The sequence below is a fragment of the Carya illinoinensis genome, chromosome 1, assembly GCF_018687715.1.
Source record: "Carya illinoinensis cultivar Pawnee chromosome 1, C.illinoinensisPawnee_v1, whole genome shotgun sequence".
NCBI classification, from domain to species: domain Eukaryota; kingdom Viridiplantae; phylum Streptophyta; class Magnoliopsida; order Fagales; family Juglandaceae; genus Carya; species Carya illinoinensis.
In genome coordinates, this window is record NC_056752.1 from 37,753,682 (window position 1) to 37,768,653 (window position 14,972).

At 39.8% G+C, this 14,972-nt stretch overlaps 1 protein-coding gene across 2 annotated transcripts in view; it reads left to right on the top strand.

Annotated features, from left to right (window-relative positions):
• The window catches only part of LOC122317403, an 81,730-nt gene that overhangs the window by 7,944 nt on the left and 58,814 nt on the right, over window positions 1-14,972 (top strand). For both annotated transcript variants that reach the window (XM_043134496.1, XM_043134488.1), the window contains exons 7-12: window positions 392-495; window positions 684-801; window positions 7,642-7,743; window positions 7,864-8,064; window positions 8,370-8,527; window positions 8,780-8,938. In XM_043134496.1, coding sequence (XP_042990430.1) covers window positions 392-495; window positions 684-801; window positions 7,642-7,743; window positions 7,864-8,064; window positions 8,370-8,527; window positions 8,780-8,938 — 842 coding nt within the window. The remainder of the gene's footprint in view (window positions 1-391; window positions 496-683; window positions 802-7,641; window positions 7,744-7,863; window positions 8,065-8,369; window positions 8,528-8,779; window positions 8,939-14,972) is intronic.

Below are 14,972 nucleotides of genomic sequence, written 5' to 3' on the forward strand. Positions count from 1 at the left end.
TTCGGAGGGAGAAGTTCAAGCCCTTTATAATAATTCCAAGGTACTCCAATTATAACTTTAACTTGTTATTTTGGAGTATGGGCTCAAATGTGGCTTATACCTTCTTGGGTTCGTTACACATGGCATCAGAGTCAAATCCAACTATAAGCGTGGGACATGAGTCGTGCCATATATAATGGAGATTGTAATACCCCGGATTGAATTGAGTGTAGGAAGTCAGCGAATGAGATCTCACATTGCTTGGGAGGGAGAAGTTCTTGCCATTTGTTATAGAAGATATGAGTGATATATGCACATCTTAGTTTTCATTAAGTGTTATTGTTATTGCTATTGTTGTTGTTGCTGTTGTTGTTATTCTTATATGATTGTTTCTGTTGTGATTTTATTGTAGCCACCTCCCGCGAATTCATGGCTGGGGTCTCTAATTGCTACTATCATTGGAAATCTTAAGATATCAATAAGCAATGTGCATGTTAGATATGAGGATTCTGTCAGGTTGGTGGTAACATGCTCTTTTTAGTTTTTTTTTTTTTTTTTTTGGTCTTTGGTTGAGTATGATATCTTTGTTTTATCTGTTCATCTAGTTCAGTTGCCAATCTAGTAATACTATCTTCATCTGTTTATTAGTGCCATTATATGCTGACTTTCTGTCTGCCTGTTTAAAAAAACTGTTTGTTTTGCAGTAATCCAGGACATCCATTTTCTTCGGGAATTACTTTGGCCAAACTTGCTGCTGTTACCATGGATGAGCAGGGAAATGAAACCTTTGACGCTAGTGGTGCTCTAGATAAATTACGGAAGGTTAGAAATGTCTTCTTTGTGAAGCTGCTTTTACCCAAATAGTTAAGGGAAGAGCAGCAACAAGCATTTCCAATATTAGATATAAGACCATATTAATATTGCATCTTTTTGAGACATTGGTATAGGTCAGAAAGTAATTACTTAACACTGTAATATAGTAAAACACTTCAGTTATTTTGAATAAGAAAACATCATATCGAGATTAACTATGACTTATCTAGAATCACATTTTTCTGTCTCGCATAATGTTAAATGATCATATCTTCTCTCTGTTTTCTTTTTTATTTTCTTGTAAGTTTTGAGCTAATCTACACCATAAAAAGGGTGATGGGTAAGAGGAGTTGGTTCTTCTCTCTCTCTCTCTCTCTCTCTCTCTCTCTCTCTCTCTATCGACATTTCTTATTCTATTCTATTTTATCCACTTGTGTGCCAATAATATGATGGGTCTCTATAACTGGGTCATCAGTGAACTAAAACTCATCAAATTCTTGTCAAGGGAAATGATCATTGTTATAAGAATTAATGTGTGGACTAGGGGCACTTTGGTCAATTTCAATGGGGGAAAATTAGTGCTGATTGGCTGATGTCCTGTTTGGAATGTCTAGTTGAGGAGGAAGGGTTGACAAAATTCTTGAAGTCCAAAAAGGGAAGGAAATAGAGTCTACATGCTCCAATATTGTCGAGGAGGAAGGAGAGTTTTTCTTGCCATACCAGAAGGTAGAGACTAAATGGGTGGTTGGTATTCATGGAAGAATTGCATAAGGTGACAGAGCTTTTCAAGTCCTTTCTTGGCAATGGATGTTTCACCACCGTGGAAGAACGCAAGGGGGCATTGATACCAGCTCAAAAATATTTTGCAGTGGCTTTGAGGGAAGCTCCGAAGTCGTATGTCAAGGTGTTGAAAGGGAGTTAACAACAACCAAGATTCACAACAGCAAGGTGGGAAACCCTGAGGCAAGGATTTCTATCATAAACGGTTGGGGTACAAGGTATATGAGGTGTAGAGTCATGAGCAGAGGAATTCAGATGTCATGCTGGTTAGCTTGTTACTGTTGAAGTTGATGTTCTCACCATGAGCATGACACATCTAGAGAGTCTGATTTTGCTTTATGTAAAAGGTAAATTGAAGAAGATGAGGCTGGAGATCAATGACTTGTTTTTTAAGCTGGATATGGGCTTGGAATCGCCAAGTGGTCCATGCATTTTGTTGAGCTTCTCTTCCATGAGTTGAATGGACTCAAGCATTTCTCTGGTCCAAATGGGATTTGAAGTTTCAATGATTGGCCATCATAAGGTAAAATGGGAATAACTTGTGGCACGTAATTGCCCAATTGAGTCTTGTAAGGGCCAACAATGGATGATCGAAACCCTGGATGGGTTTGTAACACAAATAGACGTGGGACAATTGATGAAGAAAGATGTTGGCCCCGCATCAAAATCAAAAGAATGCATGTACAGTAGGATTTGAAACTGGGTTGGGTCATGGTATCTCTTCTTCTTCACAGAGAGCTGAGATGGCACTGAGCGGTGGGCTACTATTATTTGTTTATGATGAGTTTTAGCAAGAGAGGCAAAAGGCATCAGTGGCTGCCTACTCCAAACTCTGAGATCTCAGCATGAGTCTGAATGAGGAACCAACAAGGTTGCATAGCAAATTGGAGGTTCCCTTGAGAAAGGATTCTGGTGCCGGCTTCTCTTATTTCCATTTAGAGGTCACCGATAAGGAGTTTTAGAGGAAATACAAACATCGAGCAGCAAGAGAGAGGCATAGAGGAAGGTTGTGAAAAACACATTGAGTATGCCGATAGCGTAATTGAAGTAGAAATCTAGAATATTCCCTTGCTTGAGGATGGTTAACATTACTTGAGTTCCAAGGAATATCGGTAGGAGGGCAAAGTTCCAAGGGTAATGTGTTGGTGTTACTGTTAGGACAGGTTTCACAAGCGGAGTTGGAGCTGGAGACAAGTGGTGATGGCGGTAACTCTAGCCCACTATCTTCACAATTGGCTCTAATTTATGGGAATGAATTAGGTTTCCGAGTCATATGAACATCAAGCTTTTCTAAACCCATTTTCTTCCTATTGGTATTGCAGAAAGTGCATACCTTCCATTAGTATTTGGGGCCGTCCTGTAATGGTTTGAGGAAGAGTTGATGGCTCTTTTTACAGCCATTGAAGTTGGTAGAGCACAACCAGATTTGTGAAGGACCCCATCTTGTCACCTAAAGGCATCATGAGTTGAGGCAATTAATTTGTTCTATTAAAAGGGGGCAAGTCTATTCCTGTGTAGCTGGGCTTTGCCTTTTTCTATGAATAAAATTTCTGATTACTTATTAAAAAGAGGAGGGGGGGGGGGGGGGGGGGGGGGTAAAGTCTATTAGGGGCAAAGAAAAGGGATAGGAATCAAACTGCTCTAATTGATGCCTATAATCCTACAGTGGAAAGTTAGAGGGCTGAATGAGCGGGATAAAAGATTGATGGTTAGGAATTTACTTAAGTAGTGAAGGCTGATATTGTTGCTTTCAAGGAACTATATCGGGACCAGTGTCAGTAAAAGCTGGTTAAAGCACATTTAAGCACAAAGCGCCAAGACAAAAGTGCTTCACTTACCAAAAGCAACGCTCTGAGGCTGAAGTGCTTTAAGTGCACTTTTTGCATGAGCTTGAGGTTCAGAAAAGCAAAAAGCACACGTGTATTTTTTGTTTTTAAAATTACAAAAATCTGTTAAGACAGGTCTTGTATCTGCTAGATTCTTGGTTAATGGCACTTCCGAGGGTTCTTTCAACAGCTCTCGTGGATTGAGACAAGGAGATCCTTTATTTCATCTTCTCTCTGTCTTAGCCATGGATGTATTGAGCAGAATGCTAAGGGCAGAGGTGAATGGGTCTTTTTTGTCTGGATTTTCAGTGGGTGGTGCTTCCTATGGGAGCGTCAATGTATCTCATCTTCTCTTTGCTGACGATACTTAAATTCTTTGTGAGCCGGATCCTAATCAGATCCGTTCATTGAGAGCTCTCTTGCTTTGTTTTGAAGCTACTTTTGGCCTCAAGGTGAATTTGTCTAAATTTGAATTGGTACCTGTTGGCTTGGTAAACCATATTGGAGAATGGGCTGAAATCTTGGGCTGTAAGGTTCATCTTTGCCTATGAAGTACTTTGGTCTTCTGTTGGTTGCCCCTCATAAATCCAAAGTAATATGTGATGGCGTTATCGAAAAAATTGAGAATAGATTGGCTGGTTGGAAAAGAATGTATCCATCTAAAGGGGGAAGAAGCACTCTTATTAAGATCATGTTATCTAACCTCCCTACGTACTTCCTTTCATTATTCCCGATTCCGGCTGGCGTGGCTAATAGGATTTAAAGAATCTTCTGTGCTTTCTTGTGGGGCGGATTGGGGGATGAGAAAAAGTTCCACTTGATTAAATGGGACAAGATTTGCACTCCCCTACCTTGTGGAGGTTTGGGGATTAGAAAGCTGAGTAGTTTCAATAAGTCCTTACTTCAGAAATGGTTGTGGCAGTACCATCAAGAAAGCGAGGCTTTATGGAGGACCGTAATTGATGCCAAATTCGGAAGTACTTGGGGAGGCTGGATCTCTAATGAAAGGTGAGGATCACATGGTGTGGGAGTATGGAAATTTATTAGGAAGGGCTGGAGGATTTCATTCGTAATTTCAGATTTGTGGCGGGGCGTGGAACTAGGGTCAGATTCTAGGTTGATGTTTAGTGTGATGACGCTGCTTTGAAGGATGCTTTTCCTTCTCTTTTCAGAATTGCATCACATAAGGAACCCTCTATTGCTGATTACATGGACTCTTCGAATGTCCAGCTGCAGTGGAATGTGTCATTTACCAGAGCAGTTCAAGACTGGGAAGTGGGAGACATTTCTGATTTATACAGCACCTTGTATGCACTGAATTTGGAGGGTGGTGTGGAGGACAAACAAACTGCTGTGGACACACCCCGGGAACAAGAATTTCTCAGTTATATCCTTATATAATGCTATGTCTACCCACTCTTCTCTGAATTTCCCTTGGAAGCGCATTTGGAAGAGCAAAGCACCCCTAAAAGTTACTTTCTTTAGTTGGCTTGCTTCTCACGGGAAAATTCTGACCATAGACAAGTTGAGCAAGCGTGGTTTCTTCATAATAGATTGGTGCTTCATGTGCAAAAGGAATGACAAATTGACGAACCATCTTCTTCTCCATTGTGATGTGGCAAAGGCTCTATGGGATGATGGGATGAAATCTTCTTAAGGCTAGACATTGCTTGGATGATGCCCAAGAAGGTGGTGGGCCTTTTGGCTTGTTGGAGCGGAACTAGGGGAAATCGTCAAGTGGTGGATGTTTGAAAGATGGTGCTCTTATGTCTTATGTGGTGTATATGGAATGAGAGGAATGGAAGATGTTTTGAAAATAGTGAATGCTCATTGGAGGGGATTAGAGACTCATTTTTCCAAACTTTGTTTTTGATGAATAAATAAATTATATTGATCAAAGAATGGCAAAGCCAGTTGCACAACTCTAATGCCCTAAATAGGTAGGCACATTAGAGACAAGAAAATCATGAAGAGCCATGCCATTAAAATCCACAGCTATGGCCCAACTACAAAGAGTTCTGAAAAATAAAACTTTTAGTTCCTCTAAAGATCTTTCTTGGTCTTCAAAAGTCCTCTCATTGCGCTCCTGCCATAAGCACCACATAATGCATAGAGGGATCATCTTCCAAATTGCTCTAATTGGTTGCCTACTGCTTAAATTTGGCCAACTCGCCAAAGCTACCTTCACCGTCTTCGGCATAACCCATGCCATGTCTAGTCGAAAAAATACATCATTCCAAAGGATTCCGGCTGTGTCACAGTGTAGGAGGAGGTGATCTACCGACTCTCCCCCTCCTTTACACATACAACACCACTCTGTAATAATAATCCTCATTTTCCTTAAATTGTCAATTGTGAGGATCTTTCCTAGAGAAGCTGTCCAGACAAAGGAGACTTTGGGTGGTGCCTTGTGTCTCCATATCTTTTTCCAAGGAAGCTGAGCATTTGGCTCCATAGTAAGGGCCTTATAGAACGAATGAACAGTGAAAGTGCCTTTGGCTGCTAGCGTCCACCACATAACATCCTCATGCTGCCTGTTTGGTCTGATGGCATATATTAGGCTATAGAATTAAGCAAAGCAACTTAATTCCTAATCTTGTGCCGCCCTACTAAAGGTAACGTTCTAGTGAATATGTCCCCCTGATGTCTCCAAAACTTCTGCCACTGAAGCCTCCTTTGCACTTGCTAACTGGAAGAGAGAGGGGAATAAATCTTGTAAGGCCCTATTGTCACACCAAACATCTCTCCAGAATTTTATCCTTGAGTCCACACCCAACTGTAACTTAACAAAGCGATTAAACACCCCCCACCCTCTTCTTCACCCCCCACCCTCTTCTTATGTGTTTCCACAACCCAACGCCATAGGCCCCCCTTACTTCACTAGAGCACCAATCCCCCCATAGAACACCATATTTCTTCTCAATCACCATTTTCCATAAGGATTCTGGTTCTTTTGCATATCTCCACAGCCATTTTCCTAGTAATGCTCGATTGAACACCCTTAGGTTTCTAATTCCCAACCCTCCACCCGAGATGGGATGACAAACCTGCACCCACTTAACCAGATGGAACTTAAACTCCTCCCTCATCCCCCCCCCCCCCCCCTCTCCCAAAACCAAAAAAAAAACAACAAAAACAAGAAGTCATGTTGGAGTTTCTCAATACGGGCTGCCACACTCATTGGTATTGGAAAAAGAGATAAAAAATAAGTAGGTAGGTTAGAGAGTGTACTCTTTATCAGATTAATCCTACCACCTTTTGTCAAGTACATTCTCTTCCATCTTGCCAATCTCCTCTCAATTTTCTCAATCACAGTATTCCAGATCGACAACGCCCTCGAGGCACTCCCCAGAGGAAGTCCCAAATAAGTCATAGGTAATGACATTATCTTGCACCCCAACGATCTAGCTAACTGGCGTGTGTTAGGCACTTCCTCGATTGGCACCAATTCTGATTTCTCGAGGTTCACCTTCAACCCGGACATTGCCTCGAAACAAAGGACTAGAGCCTTCAATGCTTGCATCTGATTCTTCTTAGCCCAAACTTTGTTACTTTGGGCTAAGACTATTGTGTTAGATGGGGGTAATTTTAACGACTTGTATACGTCTCTTTTTTGTTCGTAGGTTGTAATTAGGTATATCTCTCTTGTATACTACCTGTGTACTTGGGCTATGCCTAATTTTAAAGATCAATAAACTTTATTAATTATATAAAAAAAAAGTAACGAGTAGAGGGTGGGGTCATGAATTCAACCCTTTAGAGACCAAAAGGCATCTTTACCTCAGATTAAGTGACAAGTAGAGGGTGAGTTAATGGGTTCAATTCTGTATGGGTGCCCTCCTTTTAAAGCTTATTGTTTGTTAAGTATATTGAGCATTGTCACTTGCTGAGGTGAGAAAATTCTTTGACTTCAGTTACTGATTTTTTTTATTGTGTATCGTGGATATTGTTGTATAACATGATACATGGATATAACATATCTCTAAAAGAACATGATATATGTCATGGGTATTTTTGTTGATATTTTAGATCGAATTCCCCCTAGGAACTTTTACTTTGGGGATCCCGAAGAACCTTTATCACATGAATTGTGATTTAAGCTTTGCATTTATGTCTGTAATTAAGGAACTAATTTCGTGAAATTATGCAAGGAAACTTTATATCTGGTTAATGTTTTGTAGTGTGTGTATGTATCGATGAATACAAAAGTCATTTGGCTAATGCATATATTTTCTTGTTACAGTCATTGCACCTTGAGAGACTTGCTATGTATCATGATTGTAATAGTCTTCCATGGGAGATAGATAAGAGATGGGAGGATCTCAGCCCGAATGAATGGATTCAGGTTTGCTCGCAATACTATGGAAATATTAGTGTGTGTACTTGGGTTATTAATTGCATTTGCTTTTGGTACATGGTAAAAGAATTTCAGACACTTGGTACTATTTTGTTGATGTTATACCAGATATTTGAAGATGGAATAAAGGAACCTGCTGCTGACCATGGAATGGTGTCTAAGTGGGCTATAAATCGTAACTACTTAGTATCACCTATCAATGGAGTCTTAAAATATCATCGCCTTGGGAAGCAAGAAAGAAATGATCTGGAGGTTCCCTTCGAAAAGGCTACTCTTGTCCTGACTGATGTCTCTTTAACAGTTACAGAGGTGTGACATATTGCCTTAAACTATTATGTTGGTTTTTTTGCTAGTTGCATTTCCAGTTCTAAGATGTTCCTTAGGTTAGATTTGAGGGATTACCTAATGGTCCTCTTCCTCTCTATCTTCTACTTGTTCCCTTTCTTTCTTCTTCTTCTTCTTCTTTTTTTTTTTTTTTTTTTTTTTTTTTTTTTTTTTTTTTTTCTATTTAAGTTTTCTGAGAGAGATGAAGTTTATTTGTCTTTTTTTGCATTACTTTTTAAGTATGCAAATGGAGTTCCTTAATCAACTTTTTTGTTTGTGCTCTCACACAGTCACAGTATCATGATTGGATAAAACTGTTGGAGGCCGTGTCAAGATACAAGACCTATGTTGAAGTTTCTCACTTACGACCGGTAGTGCCAGTTTCAGAGGCTCCTCATTTGTGGTGGCGGTATGCTGCTCAGGCTGGCCTGCAGCAGAAGAAAATGTGGTAATTTATGTGTTATAGTATTACTTATCAAAATTTTTTTTATGTGTTAATAGTTTAAATATATCAGTTAATCCAAAATGAGAGGAAACTTATACTTAGAAAGAAATATTCAATAATTTGGAAGATTGGGTAGATATGGTGGGTGTTTTCAACATCTATAGTTGTGCTGTACCTTGAGCTTCAAAATGCTTTCTGGTCTGAATAATTCATTTCTATAGTTGAATCTGACTTTCACCTGCTTCCCCAACCCAGTTACCGATTCTCTTGGGACCGAATTCAGCATCTCTGTCATCTTCGTCGGCATTACGTTCAGTTGTATGCTGTTTCACTGCAACATATGTCAAATGTTAATAATTCAGAAATTAGAGAAATTGAGAAAGATCTTGATTCCAAAGTACTTCTTTTATGGAGGTATGTGAATAAGGTTCCCCTGGCATTTTGTTTTGCATATTATTGATTGCAACTTCCATGAATGCCTTGCCTATTTCACCTGCTATGCCCTGATACAATGCTGCATGAAAGTTGGCTAAATTGCCTCATTTCTATTTCTATTATGTTTGTACCTTTTCTTCTGTTTTACAAATAAAACAAAAGTATGTGCATATGTACACCTTCTTAAGGTTCGATGGACTTTGTAGTTTTTCATGTGATTGGGAAAAGGTAATATGCAAAGGCATCAAGTTGAACAAAAATAAGCCAATGAGCCCAGCTTGAATTGTACTTCCTTTCGCCGTAAAAAGTGGGATGGAGAGTGAGATCATGGGTTTAAGATCATTGGATGCATGTACCAACTTTCCATTATAAGAATATGGAGTGCAACAACAACAAACCATTCTAGTCAGCTATAATTTTGTAATAAGTATTGAAGTTTTTTTGAAAAGCACAGAGGGCTATACTCGTACACATGAAGTAAACCCCTATCAAGAATAAAAAGATTAAAGCAATTAGAAAATTATGCGACTGTAGGAGAAAATGACGTATAATGAGTCGCTGTCCATCTATAAAGGGAGTTGAGGACTATCTTTATCAGCTCTACTGTGGAAACTTTGTTATCTTCAAAGATCCATGCATTCCGCTTTCCTCTCCAAATACAGAACATTAAGCATAAAGGAGCCAACAATTCATACTAGCAAAACAATATCATGGCCCTGTTGTCCTCCCCAGTTCAGCAACAACTCTCTCCCCATCTAGGCATAATCCAATCAACACCAAATCCCTTGAATAGCAAACACCATAAGGCCGTCGCTACTTCACAATGAAGAAGAAGATGATCATGGATTCTTGTCTTCTTGGAAATACAATGTCAATTCACAGCATTGACATTTTGCTTTCTTAGATTTTCCAATGTCAAAATCTTTTCCAATGCCGCCATCCATATAGAAAAAGCCACTCTCAAAGGGGTCTTCACTCTCCAAATGCTCTTCCAAGGAAATGAGGAACCATAGGTAATTCAAAACCTTATAATATGACTTCAAAATCGAGTCTCTTGGATGAGACCCAGCATATACTGTCCATCCCTTTGTCATATTTTGAAATTGTAGATCTCAAAAAAGAGGAAACCTAATCCTCCTCCCAATCTTACACAGGTCGTAAAAAGGATATCCCAATGAATAGTTTCATTTTGGGTTTGCAGGTTCTCTTCCACCCATGCATCCATATGATGAGAAATATTATACCACTCTGGGTAAGATGCGTTCAAAGGTTGCTTCTCACACCTTACATCCTGCCAAAAACTAGCCTTAAAACCATCATTGACCACAACAATAAATTTTGACAAAGAATCCCACCTCCTCCTGATATGTTTCCACAACCTTACATCAAAAGGCCTTGTTACCTCCTTTGAACACCAACCGCCTCTCTATCTACCATTCATGTTATTTAGAACCAATCTCCATAATGCCTTGCCATTTGTTTCATAAAACCATTGCCATTTTTTTTATAAGTAAAAATATTATATATATTAATAGGAGTAACTAAGTACATTGAACGTATATAAGAAAATACCTAGCCCATACTAGAGAGCCCCTAATGACCTAAAAAGCTTGTGCAAACTACCCAAAATACACCAATCCTGGAATGTAACACACCTCCCTAATCCCAGCCCCTTGTTTCCCGTAAAACCAATCCTCTACCCGAAAATCCCACTACGAGAACGTCTTCACAATGCCTTCCCTTTAGTCTTTCCTTGACTTGAGCTACCTCCCTTAGCATCGTAGTTGATTGCCCATGAAAGACACTTTAACTCTCTGCTTCTCTTAAAATTTGATTTGGTTTCAAGCGTGTGGCTTGCCTTAATTGCAGTGATTAGTGCTTTAAATTGGCATTCGTATTCTCTATTTGAAAGCCCCAGGATTTGTTGAAACCCGTTAACTTTATTCAGAATCCAATCTGATGGTGAACCCGCTATATCATTTATTGGAGGAAGAGAAACCAGGGGAACGACATTATCCCCAAACACAGTACCCAATTGCACTCCCGACTCTAAACCTTCCTCCACATGAGGCACCAACGACAAACCGATAATTTTCTTCTTGCCATATGGTTGCTTGCTAGCTATATAGTTGCCGTCCATTGTTTCTGTTACCATTACAGGTTCCTCCCCTCCATCAACATTGCTTGTATGTGCTCTACCCCTCGACGATCCTTGCCGTGCCACTTTGTCAGACTCTACTGCTCCCTCATGAGACATAGAATAGGTAGGGGAAGCACTATCTTTTGTTACCCCATTTGCATCTTCTAAAATAGGCTCGGTTGTTTCTTCCAAAGTACTCAATACCTTGGAGGGACCCCCCATCTTTAACTAAAAATGAACCCTGGACAAAAGTACCAACCCCATCTACAATTGGTGCCTGAGGCCCTATTGCTCCATGAGGAGGCATAGTGACACTGGCATTGACAAAGATGCCGGCATCCAATGACCCTATTTGTGACGGTATTGAAACTGTCAAGGTTGGTTTGAATACCTCTTTCCATTGGTTTCTTTCATTTATATAGAATAGAGTTACAATAGCGAGCCGGCATTTTTAGCGTGATTTCAGTGGTTGATTGTTGCTGTTTACACTGTACACATTAAGTCTATTTACAGCCACCTATTTCTCTGCTATACTATCTAGAAATAGAAAGGCCTAAAAGTATCTTTGTAACATCCCCCCTTAAATTGATGCCAGTGCTGAGAAAGAGCTTTAGTGAATATGTCGGTAGTTTAACATTCGGTGGAAATGTGAGGGAGGGTAATCATATGTTTGTCAAAGGATTCATGTATGGAATGGCAATCGACTTCGATATGTTTCGTACGCTAATGGAATATACGATTAGCGGCGATCTGAATAGCACTAGTATTATCAGTATGAAGAGGAGTGGGATGCAGTTGAGGAAAACCAAGTTCCCCCAATAACCCACGAAACCGTGTGATCTCAGAGCATGTGGAAGACATAGCACGATACTCAGACTCAGTAGAGGACTTGGAAACTCTGTTTTGCTTCTTATTCTTCCAAGAAATGAGTGCATTGTCTAAGAACATGCACCAGCCAGTAACAGAGCGACGAGTGTCTGCACATCTGGCCCAATTAGCATCACTATACCCCATCAACTGTAAGGAAGATTCTTTACAAAAGAAAACCCACGTGTAGAGGTGCCCTTCAGATAATGGATAATGCTGCGGACAGCGGCTAAATGAAGATGTCAGAGCCAGTAATCACAATGTCATTGACATATGCAAGAAGTAATACGATTCCTGCAGAAGTCTTGCGAAGAAAAATAGAGGAATCAAACTGACTCTGAGTAAAATGAAAAGCAAGCAAGTTAGAGTGAAATTTGTCAAACCATGCACGCGGAACTTGTTTCAGTCCATACAAGGATCGGTGTAGCCGACAAACCACTGAGGAAACTGTAACAAACATGCCGGGAGGTGGTGACATAAAGATTTCTTCCTTTAAGTCCCTATGTAGAAAAGCATTCTCCACATCTATCTGTTGGAGAGACCACCCTTGCGATGCTGCAAGTGCCAAGATAGTCCGCACAGTAGTCATTTTGGCAACAAGTGCAAATGTCTCTTCATAATCAATACCATTCTCTTGTCGGTTCCCAAGAACCACGAGACGAGCCTTATATTTGTCCAATGAGCCATAAGCTCAAAACTTGACTTAGTATACCCATTTATAACCAATAGGTTTGACATTAGAGGGACAAATTACAAGGTCCTAGGTGTGATTGTCTTGAAGAGCTTGAATTTCCTCTTGCATTGCTGCCAAAATGCTTGAGTGGATGCCTGGGTATAAGAGTGAGGAACAGAAATAGTGTCGAGAGTGGTAGTAAGCAAGATGTGAGGAAAACCATACCTATCTGGTGGATGTGTAACCCGAGTGGAGTGCTGAGGAATAGGAACTGCATAGTCAGATGACGGATCAGTGTCTGGAAGGGGCATTGAAGAAGGGGGAAGACATCGATGATACTCTATACCTAGTTGAAATCGCTTAATAGAGGAACAAACATCATCAAAAGCGGGAAGAAGAGTGATAGGAGGATCATAACAAATCCTTTTTGAGTAGGACTATATCCCATAAAAGCACACATGACAGACTGTGCAGAAGGTTTGTGACACTCAACAGGTGGCAGATGAATAAAACAAACACACCCAAAAGTATGAAAGGATATTGATACTCAAGAGATATGCCAAATAATCGAAAATAGGGAAAATCATAATCTAGAGTGGTAGTAAGCAAACGATTGATCAAATAGACAGCAGTAGATAAAGCTTCTACCCAAAACTTAGAGGGTACAGAAGAATCAATTAACAATGTACGAACGACATCTAAGAGATGACGATTCTTACGTTCAGCGACTCCATTTTGTTGAGGAGTATAAGGACAAGAACGCTGGGAAATGATCCTCTTTTGCTGAAGAAAAGTTTGGAAAGAATGAGACATGCACTCCCCCCTGAGTCAAAGCGTAAAGTTTTGATACAAGTATTGAATTGTGTCTCGATAAGCGCAACAAATTTTTGAAAGACAGAAAATACGTCAGCTTTAGAACGGAGAAAATATATCCAGGTGAATCGACTATAATCATCGATAAACGTCACAAAATAACGGTACTGACCATGAGAAATAACAGAACTCACACCCCAAACGTCAGTATGCACAATCTCAGAACAGTTAGAAGTACGATTACCATGCGCAGGAAAAGGTGAAGTTTTACTTTTATCAAGACGATTGGTAGCACAAGCAAAAGATACAGGAGAAGAAGAAAATGAGTCTTTATTGCCCAAAAAACCATGTTTCATAAGATGAGTCAAGACAACAGAATTAGGATGACCTAATTTTTTATGCCAGACTTCATTAGTATTGGCAGTAGCTGGACAAGCAAGAGAAACAACATTAGGAATAGAAAATTGTAATGTAAATAAACGTCCTACTTTAGGCCCATTCGCGATTACCGTCACCGACACCTGATTTTGTACAAGACAATCACCACGAGAAAAGTGAACATTACAATTATTATCTACCAATTGTCCAACAAAAATTAAATTGGTAGATAATCCAGGAGAGACAAAAAAATCGCGAAATGAAGAGCCCAAATTATCAACAGTAGTAATAGGAAGAGTACTGCCATCAGGGATCTGAATATTTTGCGTGCCTCTATACTTACGAACACCATGGAGAGTCGTCATATTACCAGTTATATGATTAGAAGCGCCCGAATCAACAATCCAAGAAGTTGAGTTAGTACTTGTACCTTGCAGGCCTAAGGCCGTAAAAGCAGACACAATCATTTGTTGGACCATTGCTGGTGTGAGAACAGATGAATTAGAGCTTATAGTAGGTGGCCCAGAAGAAGAAGCAGAGGACTGAACATCAGCCTGAAAAGTTTGGGATTGGCGATTCTGAGGCCATATTCGACAATCTTTGATGATATAGCCCTCTTTCTTGCAGTAGTTACAAACTTTCTTAGAATAGTTGTGAGCAATATGACTAAATTCCTTACAACTGAAACATTGCAACTTGTTCCTCCATCTCCATTGTGCTGTTGCATAGGCTACATTCACAGTTTTGGAAAAGACCTTCTCATAAGTCATACTTATCTGAGTGGATAACCGTTGTTCTTCACGCAACAAATCTCCCAAACAAATGTCCAAAGATGGAACCGGATCATGGTACAAACGGGCTCAAATTCGGGTTGAAGTTTCATTAAAAATTGATCGCGTTGACTTTCAGCATGAACTGCTTGAAGAGATGCGAGAGCCTCAGTGGGAACCTTAGCATGAGCAATGGCAGAATACTCGCTCCAAAGGTTAATAATACCAAAATAAAATTGTGCGATAAGTAAATTGCCTTGACTATAATTACTAATTTCCAACTTTAATTGGAACTTTCGAGCACTATGATCTTGGTGGTATATACGATGAAGATAATCCCACATAGCCTGAGCCGTAGTAAAACAAAGAAGA